Source organism: Rhinoderma darwinii, chromosome 4 (assembly GCF_050947455.1).
Source record: "Rhinoderma darwinii isolate aRhiDar2 chromosome 4, aRhiDar2.hap1, whole genome shotgun sequence".
NCBI classification, from domain to species: Eukaryota; Metazoa; Chordata; class Amphibia; order Anura; family Rhinodermatidae; genus Rhinoderma; species Rhinoderma darwinii.
This window is the reverse complement of record NC_134690.1, coordinates 268,508,459-268,523,124: the sequence shown is the minus strand read 5'-3', so window position 1 is coordinate 268,523,124 and position 14,666 is coordinate 268,508,459. Positions and strand designations below refer to the sequence as shown.

Sequence of the window (14,666 nt, the reverse complement as noted above, 5' to 3'; positions counted from 1 at the left end):
TATCACCACAAATGGGGTATTGCCGCACTAAGGACAAATTGGGCAACAAAATGGGGTATGTTGTTCCCTGTGAAAATAAGAAAATTTGATCAAAAATGACATTTTATTGGAAAAAATATCATTTTTTTCATTTCACAGCCCAATTCAAATAGGTGCTGTGAAAAAACTGTGCGGTCAAAATGATAACAAAAACCATAAATGAATTCCTTGAGGGGTGTAATTTCCAAAATGGGGTCACTTCTGGTGGGTTTCCATTGTTTTGATACCTCAACGCCTCTTCAAACCTGGCATGCTGCCTAAAATATATTCTAATAAAAAAGAGGCCTCAAAATGCACTAGGTGCTTCTTTGCTTCTAGGGCTTGTGTTTTAGTCCACGAGCGCAGTAGGGCCACATGTGGGACATTTCTAAAAACTGCAGAATCTGGACAATACATATTTAGTAGTGTTTCTCTGGTAAAACCTTCTCTGTTACTAAAAAAAAATTGAATAAAATTGAAATTCAGCAGAAAAAATGAAATTTGCAAATTTCATTTCCAATTTGCTTTAATTCCTGTGAAATGCCTGAAGGGTTAAAAAACTTTCTATATGCTGTTTTGAATACTTTGAGGGGTCTAGTTTTTAAAATGGGGTGTTTTATGGGGGTTTCTAATACATAGGCCCCTCAAATCCACTTCAGAACTGAACTGGCACCTTCAAAAAAAGGCTTTTGAAATTTTCTTAAGAATATGAGAAATTGCTGTTTATGTTCTAAACCTTGTAACGTCCAAGAAAAATAAAATAATGTTCAAAAAACGATGCCAATCTAAAGTAGACATATGGGAAATGTGAACTAGTAACTATTTTGGGTGGTATAACCGTCTGTTTTTCAAGCAGATGCATTTAAATTCTGAAAAATGCTATTTTTTGTAAATTTTCTCTAAATTTTGCAATTTTTCACAAATAAAGACTGAATATATCGACCAAATTTTACCACGAACATGAAGCCCAAAGTGTCACGAGAAAACAATCTCAGAATCGCTTGGATAGGTTTAAGCATTCCGACGTTATTACCACATAAAGTGAAATATGTCAGATTTGAAAAATGGGCTCTGAGCCTTAAGGCCCAAACTAGGCTGCGTCCTTAAGGGGTTAACAAAGGGGATGGCAGGTTTTCTTACAACTGACATAAACAAGGATAAGTGGTTGTGTGATGCTAGGGAGGTCTTTTCAGAATGTGAATTGGCATCTCAACTACATACTGTAAGCATTACTGGTGCCTTTAAACATTTAACGAAGTCCTACAAAAACCATATTCGTTCTTGGTGGGAAGTCCAAACAATTGAGACGTACCTCAAAAATCGCATAGTACCCAGAGGTTTGAGAATTACCCTTATACCAGCAGCTAGGCTGCGATCGGGGGATCTTCTCAAAAAATGGGAAAAAGAATCAATCGAATCATCTCTGCGATTTATGGGTCTCTTGTTGGATGAGGAGAAAGTTTTGCTTGCACGTAGTGCTAAAGAATTAAAGGAGGGCATTGAACACGTTAAAAAATTTATGGGCAGTGCTGACTTTGAGAAGAAAGAAAGCACTTTGCAACAGACTATTGACAAATTCACAGCTCACATCAAAGAACGCAAACACTTCCAATATGTTAGGGACACTAATGATTTTAAGGAGGGTAGGATCTTTGATTTCGGTCCCAAACCTACTGTGTTTCAGGAGATTGACACACAGTTATCCTCTGAACCGGATGTGTCAGACTCCGATACACAGAGATACCCCCTGAGAACAGCGCGCAACAATAGACCTCAGGGTAGAACTCAATCACGTACCGTCCAAAGAGGGAGAAATAGAGGGCGTGCTGCCAACAGGGAGAGTTTTTTAGGCCGAAGTCATCCTATCTCAGACTACCTTGTGAGGGATCAGAGAGAGGTCTAACCAATGCCAGTATGAGACAGGATGATGATATGCAAATTATTAATCTGTCTGCCAGACAACTAACTACTGAAGAGATTGCCATACTAAGCAAAGGACTATCGTTTGTCCCAACCAATGGCTTTGACTTATTTTCTTGGGTTAAAGATCTGAACCTATTCATTAGGAAACTCAAATGGAAAAAAAAATTCAAGACGCATGACAAACGTCAGTGTGAAGAATTGGGGATCCTGGAGGAAGATCTTCCTCATGTGAGATTATTGGGGGAACTTTGGAATGAAGGTCAGAGAGAGCTGGGTGAGGGACCATTCACTGATCTTAAATTACCCTCAACAAAAAATCCCCCTATGAATGATAATACGTTACTTGATGTGTTCTTGAAAGTGGTCACGCAAGTGGCGACTTTTTATAGTCTTCCCAAGGTACATAAGGGACTCCATCCCCTTAAAGGTCGTCCTATCGTTTCTGGCATCTGGAGTATTTCACAAAATGCCAGCGTTTACGTTGACAAAATACTCAGACCATTTGTTATGGCACTTCCATCGTATGTACGTGATACGATGGAGGTGCTTAGAAAACTTGAAGGCATTAAAGTGGAACCCAATGTTTTCCTGGCAAGTCTGGATGTGGAGGCTCTTTACAGCTCCATCCCTCATGCTATGGGCTGCCGAGCAGTGGAGTACTTCCTTCAGGACAGAGGAACCCAATTCCATGCCCACAATCAATTTGTTATAAAATTACTGTGGTATATCTTGGAGCATAATTTTTTCCTTTTTGAGCATAGGATCTTCCACCAGCTCAGAGGAGTAGCAATGGGAAGCCCATGTGCTCCTACCTATGCTAACCTATATCTGGGCTGGTGGGAAAGGAATTTGTATTCAGTGATGGGATGGAGAAATACACATCGCATATTGAACTATGGCTAAGATTCATTGATGTGTTGATTCTCTGGTCAGGAACTGCTGCTGAATTTAAGGAGTTTGTGTCTGTGTTAAACATCAATGACATAGGTATTTTCTTCACGTCAGAAATACAGGAGCAACACATTACTTTCCTGGATGTTAAAATTGAAAAAACAGAGATGGGTTATCTGTGAACGAATATGTACAGTAAAGACACCGCAACTAATAATCTGCTTAGATGGGATAGTTGGCATCCTGTCCCACTTAAGAAAGGCATACCTAAGGGGCAATACATTAGGCAAGACGTAACTGTACCACAATTTCGGATTTCAAATCCTCAGCTAATGGTCTGAGAGACAGATTTGTGCGGAGAGGGTATCCGAATCATGTACTGAAAACTGCATATCAACACGCTATGGGTGCTAACAGAGACAGCTTGTTAAATCCCAAAACGCGTCCAATACAGGAGGAGACAATTAGAGTGATGGGTACCTATGATGCTGCACATCATGAGGTCAGGAGAATACTTACCCTCTACTGGCATATCCTCAATTCGGACCCAGATGTAGGCAACCTGGTAGGTGACAGACCACTGATTACCTTCAAAAGAGGTCGGAATATTAAAGATAGGCTAGTTCATAGCCATCTTGAAGTGAAAAATACTACCTGGCTGTCATCTAACACTAAAGGGACGTTTAAATGTGGCAGATGCAAAGCCTGCTGCTCCATTCTTAGTACCCGTAAATTTGCAAGTACAACCACAGGCGAAAACTTTTACACGAGATCCTTTATCAATTGCTTGACTAAGGGAGTAGTGTATCTTATCACCTGTGTCTGTGGTATCCAGTATGTTGGAAAGACTAGACGCGAATTTAGACGGAGGATTAGAGATCACATTTGTGACATAAATAGGAAGGAAGATACCTCTGTCTCTAGACATGTATGGGAGCATCATTCTGGTGATTCCACTGTCCTGAAATTCCAGTGGATGGAACACATTGTGCCACCAACCAGAGGAGGTGATTGGGATAAAAAAAATCCTCCAGAAGGAAGCCCAATGGATATTCAGAATGAAAACAGTTAGTCCATCTGGACTTAATGAATATCTGTCCTTTCTTTCCTTCCTTTAGTTCTCTTACTCGTCTATGCCAACAATAACATCGTTAGTCGCTCATTTACAACAATGTATTAAATACAGATTGGTCTTGTGCGAGCGATGTATACTCCCAATAATAATAAAAATATAAAAAAAAGAAAAAATTCAAATTTATTTTTTTTTGTTTTTTTTTCCATTTACCCATCCCACATGCACCCTTCATTTATTGTGTATATAAGAAATGGTCATCAGCTTCAAATTGTAGGTGACTACCGCCACATTTACATAGTCAGTCTGCTCTATGCTTGGCACATATTCACACCTACCTGTTTATTTATCAAACGTACGCATAAACCGCCTGTATTCCCCTAGTAACTACTGATGCTTTATGCATCTACCTGATTGGCGTCTATGTTACCATGGGCAGGCCCGATCGGTGGGCGTTACTTATACGCTGTGATACACCGATTGGCTATGTCCGTTCCATTCCGCCCATCTGCTAGGTGGGGCTAGCTGTATAAATCTTGTGAGAGTCTCTGGCGCGAGTCAGACCAGGCATTAGTGTCTCATGCTGCTGAATTCGTGTATTCTCAGGAGCGCAATAATATGTGCTGTATGGTAGCTGCTCAAACTAATATACGCAATTTACAAATACCCCTGAGGACGTTCCCCTCTGGTTCAGAGGGTTTCAGAAACGCGTTGGGAGATAGCTCAAAATTGCTTACTTGTGGCAAAAAGACCACATTTATTTTTGCTAAGTTCTCTGTACATGTTTCAATTGGTGCACCCAGCATCGGTGCCTGTGGAACATTCATATTGGACTGAGCTACTTTGTATCGTTGCGGCAAACGGACGAGTGGTGTGTATCACTACTCCTGTCGGGTGTTGTATCGACACTAAGGTGTACCAATCATCATCTTATTTTTACACCTGATAAGGGAACTGTGTCTCTGTTTTGCTAAACGCCTATTCACAGTATAAATTGGCATGAGTGCCCTATTTTAAATACTAATTAATAAAGACATTTTAAACGTTTATTTAGGCAGGACTTCATACTTCTCATAAATTTGTATCCTTTCTGTTCCTGACAGCCAAAATTGCTATAGCTACATCCTGGAAAAGTCCTGTTCATCTGGTTAAGACTAAACTGAATTGGATTATGGTTAATGACCGATTTAAACTGTATGGTCTCAGATAAGGAGGAGCTCTTCCTTCAAGTTTGGCAGCCATGGCTCAGATTCCTTGGGACAATCTCTTAGGTTAATTTTGCCTAGAGGACACTTGACCCTCATTTTCCTGTCTTTCCCCACTCTTTTCCCTCCCTCCTTTCTATTCCTTCTTTTTTTTTCCTTTTTCAACATATGCCAATAATTGGAATATATTTGTCTGTTCTCATTCGATTTACGGGGAATGCCCCCGACTGTTTGCATTGTTTGATGTACAATTTACCTTTTCCTGTAAACCTTCAATAAATATTATTGAAACATAAAAAATTTAAATCAACTTTTTTTCTGAAAGAACATAGAATTTTTACAATGAATACAGGAGAAAAAGCACCCCATCATTTGTAAAGCAATTTATCCGATTACAAGAATACCCCATATGTGGTAATAAACTGCTGTTTAGATCCACGGCAGGACTCAGAAGAGAAGGAGCACCATTTGGATTTTTGGAGCGCAGATTTTGCTGTAATGGTTTTCGGGTGCCATGTCGCATTTACAGAGCCACCAAGGTGCCGGTACAATGGAAACGCCCAAAAAGTTACCCCATTTTGGAAACTACACCCCTTCAGGGAATTTATTTTGGGGTGTGGTAAGTAGTTTGAGCCCACATTTTGTGGAATTCATAGTATTTTGTTTCGTATTCAGCACATGAAACTAAGGAAATATACTCCAATATTGCACTGTTTCTCTTGTGTTGAAAGATACACCCACTTAAAGCCGTAATCTGCTGTTTGGCAGCACAATGGGACTCAAAAGCAAAGGAATACCTTCTGCTTTCAGGACATAGCTTTCAGTCTCACAGAGCTCTTATATTTTTATCCCGTATTTTGCCCTTTTGCTTGGCAAATATTGCCTAAAACGTATATTTCCTTTGAGGAGCACAAACGACATCTATAGCAATGTTTTTATTTGGGGTGTATGCCGCTGATTTTTTTTTCCCTCAGAAGTGTAATAAGCGGCCTAATTTTAAATAACCTGTCCTCGTTGGGGTCACCAGGCGGAGGGCACTGGCTGTTATTATTGTAATGGAGTAACCTTAATATTGCCTCAAAGCGTATTCTCAGCATTACAGCGCTGTACATTTGGGTAGCATATAAAACATCGGTCGACCAGTAGGACTGTATGGTTGGTTTCTTAATAAGCCCCATATTAAGAAGGAGCCCTCAAAATATTGGGATTTCTGTGGCACTTGTTGGATGCCACATCTGGCTTCTAGCGTAATACGATGTGGGGTGACAAGCCAGGAACTGTTCAGCATCAATCAGGAACTGTATAAATTTTTATACCTGGGGCAGAACTGAATACCGGAATTTGGGGTGGAAAAATATTTAGGGGCACCTAATTGGAGTCACTCGGTTGATCACTCTGCCTTCTCCGCCTTTGTGGGGGTTCCTCACTATTGCTAGAGGATGACATAATAAGGAAGTGTTCCTCATCCTCACTGGCAGTACGTGTCTGAGCACAGCATGGCGTAGGCCTCCTCCACAGTGTACATCTGTTTAGCCATAGCTAATTTTTTTATTTCTGTGACAGAAAAAAACAGTGTGTGTATGTGTGTATATATACACTATACTAAATGTACATAGCTTACAATACAACTACCTATATCTTTTTAGCATTTTAAGACCAACAAAAAAACTGTGCCTGAAATGTCGACACAAGAGTTTACACACCTAGTGTGGTGTGGTGTGGTGTGTGTGTGTGTGTGTGTGTGTGTGTGTGTGTGTGTGTGTGTGTGTGTGTGTGTGTATACGTATGTAACCTACCAAAACTATTTAACCTAAACCACTACTAATGTTTTTTATATTTTAATAATACGTCAGCGCAGGGGGGGGGTTAACACTTTACGGATGCCTACGTGTAATATAATTAGTGTGTGTGTATATGTGTATATATATATATATATATAATTCTAAACACATATACATATTTATTTATATCCTACGCTACTACCTATGGTGTATATATTTATTTTTTGGGTGTTTTTTTAGAACTTTTTTTATAGATTATTATTTTTTTAACAAGCTAAATAACTTTTAACGCGTCCCCAAAAGGACAAGGATGGCTCAGGAAGCTTTATGGGTTTAAAAAGGACTTTGTATGATGTGTGTTACAATTGTGTGTGGAAATACTATTGCCACAGGTCCGATCTCCTCAGATTTCGTCACAATTGTGACAGAAATGAGATCATCACTGAGGAAGGTGGCACTTTCCATTTTCTACTATGATTGGTCAGTCTGGAGTGACTGACCAATCACAGCGATCACCGGGCAGGGAGCGCTTTGATTGGTCCCGTCGCCGATGGCTGTGATGATCAGCAGCCTGTGACAGCTGAAATCACTGTCCTGTCAGCAAGTGTGTACACGCGGTTACAGTTTAACTGCAGGACGAGCATTCTCGTCCTAAAGCGGGAACGAGCCGCCGCTCAGGATGAGCATTTTCATCCTGCGTCTTCAACTAGATAAAATAAAGTCAACAAGTACAACACATAAATAATTGCTATGTTGTGAATATGCCAAGATTGTAAGGCTCTTGTGTGCTCTTTTGCAGCCATTCTTATTGGTTTGCTCAAATGATTCCCAAATAAAATAAACAACAACTTTGCAAATAATTTTGATGTAAATTACCCTATACAGCTCATATAATGTGGCTGTTTATCCATAGTTACTACCTCCAAACAAATCTAGTGTGTGATCCAATCCTACCATGATAAAGCAGCAGAAAGCTTTAATCGGACTACGCTCAGTGATCAAATACCTAAAACGAAAATCCAGGTAATATCTTCTTTGTGTTATATTTGCAGTAGTTATAAAAATTATTTTGGCCCTCATTCTATATGATTAATTGCTTTTATGCAAAGCCATTACTCTTCCAATAAAAAGAAAGAGAACCACTGACTTTACTAATATGCACAACCAGGCCCCTGGTATAATATAAACCACAGTCATTCGTTATAACAGTAAGGAATTTTCTTTACTTTCATTCTGGAGTGTGTTCTTTATAGTAAATGTCCACACTTGTAGACCTTTTCAAGTTTATTTTGTAAAGTGATAATTACAGTATAATTACATGTTAGGGATGACTGTTCTGAGCTCTGTCAGAGATATTATGAGGAAGGCAAAACAGTAAACATATCCTTACACTGCGGCAACTATGATAACTGCCAGGAGGAAAAGGATAGCAGAGAGAACCTGATCTCCATACATATACATGTGGAGTAACTCGAACCTCCAAGAGGTACTAGATTTGATGTATAGACTGAATGCCCGTTCCCATCCGATAAGAAGTCCACAATTAATGGCTGGGCATCCGAAGAGTATGCTCTCCAAAAATGGTTTCTCTGTACTATTTAAAAACTGTTGTCGACACAACGTACTTGAAAGCACGTGCAACTTTTTTCGTCTATTTTTCTTCTTTTGTGATGTTTGCTTGATTATAATGTTCATCCTAGTAATAAAGCCTTGGAATTTAGCATCTATTTCAGTCTTGTCCCTTCTGCATGGTGATCGTTTGTGATTAATTAACCTCTTAACCCACCATGGCGTACATGTATGTCGAGGGGCATGTATTCTGCAGTCTCAAGAGCTGACCCCACCCCATACGCTGTGGGTGTCAGCTGTGTATCACAGCTGACGAACTTGCTCTAATGGCCTGAGGCAGGGATTAAGAAAAAAGAAACATTAAACTCACACTACAGTACATGAGTATTGCAGTAGATTTACCAGCAATCATACATTTGCATGTTGAAGTCCCCCAGTGGGGCAAAAAGTTTTGAACAACATACAAAAAAAAAATAATAGTTAGAAAAAAAACTTTTCCCCGTCCTTTTAATAAAATGATGTAAGCAATAAAAATATAAGCATAATTGGTATCACCGTATCTGTAAAAGTCCGAACTATTAAAATATTTCATTATTTATCTCACATGGAAAAGGCTGGGGGTATAAATGTAAGAATTGCTGTTTTTTGGTCATCTCGCTTCCCAAAAGAAATGGAAAAAAAGTGATTAAAAATTTGTATGTACCCCAAAATGGTACCAACAAAAAAAACAAAAACTCGTCCCGCAAAAAGAAAAAACGCACACAGATCCATCGAATGAAAAATACAAACATTTTTCACACATTGTTTTTATTTTGGAATTGTAGTAAAACATTAAAAAAAATATGCAGAAATTTTGTATCACCATAATTGTATTGACCCACAGAATAAAGATAACATGTCATTTCTATTGCACGGTGGACAATGTAAAAATAAAACCCCCAAAAAATGCGGTTTGTTTTTCATTCCACCATACAAAATATTTTTTAAAAGTTTGGAAGTGCAGTATATGGTACAATAAATGGTGCCATTAAAAAAATACAACTAGTTCTGCAAGAAAAACCTCATACGGCTATGTCGACGGAAAAATACAATTCTGGCTCATGGACAAAAACGAAAACTAGCCTGGTTCTTAAGGGGTGTAATATATATTCTTCAAGCATAAATCCAGGTTAAAACAAAACTGTATGATGTCCTTCTGTACTACGCTACTGTAAGTATCTTTTTAATGCACGACTTCTGTCCCTTAAATTATTACAACAGTTACTTTTTTTCTTTCTCCATTATGAGATTTTTGAGGAGAAAAGGCAATTTTGCCCATATGGTCTCAAGTATTTAAAACACCATGAGGCAGGAATGGCCATGATTTGCCTCCAGTTCAGTGGATGTCATAAAGTCAACCATTAATGTATGCATGGACTATTTTAGCTGAAGGCAACAGCCTGTGTTAAGTTAGTGAAACATCTTTACAGGAAAACAACGAATGAATTGTAGAATATGATTCAGAACTAAACTGTTATTTAGAAATTAATATATTTGATTTGCTGTTGAGGGTTTAAAACTTTTTATGTATTACTCCAGATGTATTATATTTTAAATAAACTTTTAGGCTAGGTTCACACTGTGCGTTTTTGTAGATAAACACTGTCTCTTAACCCCTTAACGCACCTTGGCGTAAGTGCACGTCATGGTGCGAGCGTTGTTTGGAGCTTGTATATTACAACTGACACTGGCGATCGCGCTGTTCCTGGCTGATTAACCCCTCAAATGCTGCAGTCAGTCACGACCGCAGCATCTGAGTCGTCATAGAGAGGGGGCGCACTCTTCCGACTGGTCATCGGTGGCCCGACAAACGTGAACGAGGGGCAACGATAGTTGCCATGGCAGCGCAGGGGCCTAATGAAGGTCCCCAGGACTGCCTTCACTCTGCCTCTGTTAAGCCCTGCCTGCGGCAAGGCTTAAGAGAAGCTACCGTATATGTCGGCGTATAAGACGACTGGGCGTATAAGACGACCCCCAACTTTTACCCTTAAAATATAGAATTTAAGATATACTCACCATTTCGTGCAGGAGCGCTTCACTATGGCCATCGGCGGCAGGACCCAGGACTCTCTGTCTCTTTGAACTCGCGCATGCGCAGATAGGCTGCTTCATCGCGCGAGATCTGAGAGGCAGGGAATGAGAGGAAAGGGCGGGCCAGAGCATCTTACAGAGATGTTCCCTGGCGGCTAATACCGGCTTCCCTCAGATCCGTGGCGGATTCCGTGCATCCCGGGAGCCTGTGTACCGGACTGCAGGCTCACAAGGTAACACACAACCTGTGTGTAGACAATATGTAGACTAGGGATGTCACGATACCAGAATTTGGACTTCGATACCGATACTTCGTTTAGTATTGCGATTTCGATACCAATTTCGATACTTTTGCCAACAGTAATAAAAAAAAAATTTCCGTTTTCTGATGTGAGGCGCGACGTGTGATGAATTTTGAACGCGCCTCACATTAATAGTAATTAATCCCATCATGTTTCTCAGTCATATTGGGTTAATGTGCGAGGTACATGATGGGGTTATTTACTATTAATGTGAGGAACATGGAGGGTAAATTCATCGCACCTCATGCCTCACATTAATAAGTGAATGAAAGCCGTGTTTATTTCATTTTTTTTATTTTAATGTTTATTGTAAAAAAGGTGAAGGTGTATTTTTTTTAAAATTTAACAATACTTTGTTTTTACTTTATTTTTAAACTTTAATGTACTGACATATATCAGATATGTGCCAGTACATTAACCTGTGGACGGATAATACACAGGCAGTTGTTAGGACATACTTGGGTATGTCCTAACAACATGAAATATGGTAAGACAGCCCTGGGGTCCGTCAATAGACACTGGGCTGTCTGCCCATATATGGTATGGCCCTCGATCGCGTCACAGGAATTCCCTGTGACGCGATCCAGGGGCATCCCCCCTTCTCACTTTCCCCTGAATGCTGCAGTCAGCTGTGATCGCAGCATTCAGGGGAATAACGGCGGAGATGAGAGGTTTCTCTGATCTCCGCCGTTATAGCGCGGGGCTGCGGCTGTGTAATACAGCCATTGCCCCGCTCCTGACAGGAAGTGCGCGCGCGGTCAGCATGAGGTGATGCGGCCTGCGCTGCACTAATGAGCGGCAGTTCAGGCACTGAAGACAAAACATGGGGGTGTTTTGTAGCGCGCCCGCCATGTTCTGTCTCCAGTGCCGCCGCTCATTAGTGCAGCGCTGGCCGCATTGCATCATCCTGACCCCGCGAACTTATCATGACTCAGGAGCGGGGCTGTGGCTGAATTACACAGCCGCAGCCGCGCTCCCATACATTCATGTGTCACTATACTGAGCTGTGCGGCTGCAACGTGCATCCCTAATGTAGACAATATCCGGAATATAAGACGACCCCACACTTTTGACATTTTTTTAAGGGTGTAAAAAGTCGTCTTGTACGCCGATATATACGGTAATAAAAATTACAATATACTGCAATACATTAGTATTACAGTGTATTTTTTAGGGGGACTAATAGATTGTGTAAAGAAAAGTTAAATAAAGTTTTTAGTAGTGAAAAAAAATCATTTTTCCTTTTAAGTAATGTAAAAGATAAACAAAATTGGTATCGCTGCCTCCGTAAAAGTCAGAACTATTACAATACAGCATTTTTTAATGCGCACGGTTAACGCCGTAAAAAGAGAAAATATAAAACGCCAGAATCCCTGTTTTTTGGGCAACTTAGCAGTAAAAAAAAAATGAAATAAAAAGTTATCAAAAAGTCATATGTTCCAAAAAATAGAACCAATAAAAAAACACCGCTTGTGCCGCAAAAAAATAAGCCCTCACACCGCTCTATCGACGGAAAAATAAAAAATGTATGGCTTTCAGAATGTGGGGAAAAAAAACACTTTTTTCTCTCGCAAATCGTTTTTTCTTTGTAAAAGGAGTAAAACATTTTTAAAAAAACTATATAAATCTGGTATCGCCGTAATTGTATTGACCAGCAGAATAAAGTAAATTTGTCATTTTTACTGCATGGTTAAAAATTTAAAAACTAAACCCAAAATGGAGGGATCAATTTTTCCAATTCCACGCCGATTTGTTTTCAGTTTCCCAGTACAGTATATGGTACTTTAAGTTATGACTCATAGAAGGTGGGGAGTCTAAAATAAATGTACAAAAAATTACTTGGACACTAAGGGGTTAATGGGAGTTCATTAACCCCAAAAAAAAAATATTCCACAAAACACAGTCTAAACCCACACTAAATGGGTAAAATAATTCAGTGTGTCTGTATTTAAATTCAATTTTGGATTAATCCCATATGTCCTATATCTATCTATATCCTATACCTGTATACTTTCTTGTTAATGTCTATATCTCATTAGTCTACACTTAGCCACATATGTAGCAACAACACAATGTATATAAGCATGCAGATAAGATCAAGAGATTAATGTTTTGTTTAGAACAATGAAGAAGTTGTCTCAGTGATTCACTGTAAAATATGGCCTTGGCTAGAAAGAGACTTTTTGTAGTGCAGCTTCAAAACTGATATGTAGAAGAGCATTTTATATGCGTGCATAGAACCGAGGTGTATTTGCTATAGTAGCCAATGGCCGTAATTGTTACCACTCCTCCCATAATATCTTAGTGCAGAAGTTATATATTAAGTGCCATGCATAGAATCCGATTCCATCAGAACAAATCTGACCCAAATGCACCGAGCCAAATTATAAAGCTCTTAGAATATGAAACAGAGGCTGAAGTGAGTGCAAGCTCACCAAAAATGTTCCTGCCCAGACCAATTTTCATTAATGCTGCATGCAGGTTACCAAACAGAATTGGGAATAATCCCTATGATTTACATCCAGCCTTGTGTGAACGGCCTAGGCTAAGTATAGTTATTAGCCAGGGTGGAGAGCAGCTAGTGACTCTGGAGAACCCAGCACATCCATGCATTGTGTAATGCTGAATTTCACCTGTGGTGGTGATCCAGGAATATTGAGCACTTGATGACCGGTTCCCCCACACAGTACGCTGTTTCCTGAGGTACCAGCAGCAAGATACCTTTTCATCAGCTTGTTCGAGGACCTATTTAATAGAAAGGGATTGTGCAAAGTCAACAACTCCTTAAATCCTTTAACTCCTTCCCGACCGCCCACTGTTTTTTAGACGTCAGGTGGTGCAGGTCCCCTGTCTACAACAAAATCTTTTGGCGTCGCTGCATTATCAAAGGGAATTCCCCTCTTTGATCGCATCACCGGGGAATCCTTCTGCAGTCAGCCCTGGGGACCTACAAAGGACCCCAGAGCTGTCTGTTCCGTTTGCCTGCAGTTCGGCACACTATGTGCTGCCCTAACAGCAGCCTGTGTCATAGTGACACAGTGTAATGTATTACATACAGCAGTATGCTAATACATTACAAGTAAAAAATAAAGTTATAAATAAAGTTATCCCTTAGGGCTGATTCAGACGAACGTTGCGTTTTTGCGCGCGCAAAAAACTCGGCGTTTTGCACGCGCAAAAACCACTTGACAGCTGCGTGTGTCATCCGTGTATGATGCGCGGCTGCGTGATTTTCGCGCAGCCGCCATCATAGAGATGAGTCTAGTGGACGTCAGTCACTGTCCAGGGTGCTGAAAGAGTTAACTGATCGGCAGTAACTCTTTCAGCACCCTCGACAGTGAATGCCGATCACAATATCGAGAAACCTGTTAAAAAAAAAAAAAAAGAAAAAGTTCGTACTTACCGAGAACTTCCCTCCCGGCCGTTGCCTTGGTGACGCGTCCTTGGTGACGCGTCTCTCTTGACATCTGGCCCCACCTCCATGGATGACGCCGCAGTCCATGTGACCGCTGCAGCCTGTGATTGGCTGGAGCTGTCACTTGGACTGAATTGTCATCCCGGGAGGTCAGACTGGAGGAAGAAGCCGGGAGTTATCGGTAAGTCAGAACTTCTTTTTTTTTTTTTTACACGTTCATGTATATTGGGATCGGAAGTCACTGTCCAGGGTGCTGAAACAGTTTAACTCTTTCAGCACCCTGGACAGTGACTATCTCCTGACGTCGCGTACCGGAAATTTTTTTGCCGGGTTCGGCCAAAACGAGTTCGGCCGAACCCGGTGAAGTTCGGTTCGGTTGTCCGGGTTCGCTCATCTCAAAGACACTCCGTTTGGATGTTT

At 40.4% G+C, this 14,666-nt stretch overlaps 1 protein-coding gene across 8 annotated transcripts in view; it reads left to right on the top strand.

Annotated features, from left to right (window-relative positions):
* PEX7 (peroxisomal biogenesis factor 7) overlaps positions 1 to 14,666 on the top strand; it is a 320,745-nt gene that overhangs the window by 285,183 nt on the left and 20,896 nt on the right. The window contains exon 10 of one of the 8 annotated variants that reach the window (XM_075862471.1): positions 7,804 to 7,887. The exons of the other annotated variants lie outside the window; for them this stretch is intronic. Within the exon in view, the coding sequence (XP_075718586.1) occupies positions 7,804 to 7,833 (30 nt within the window). The 3' untranslated portion in view covers positions 7,834 to 7,887. Of the gene's footprint in view, positions 1 to 7,803; positions 7,888 to 14,666 lie in introns of those variants that run through there. 8 annotated transcript variants of the gene reach the window in all.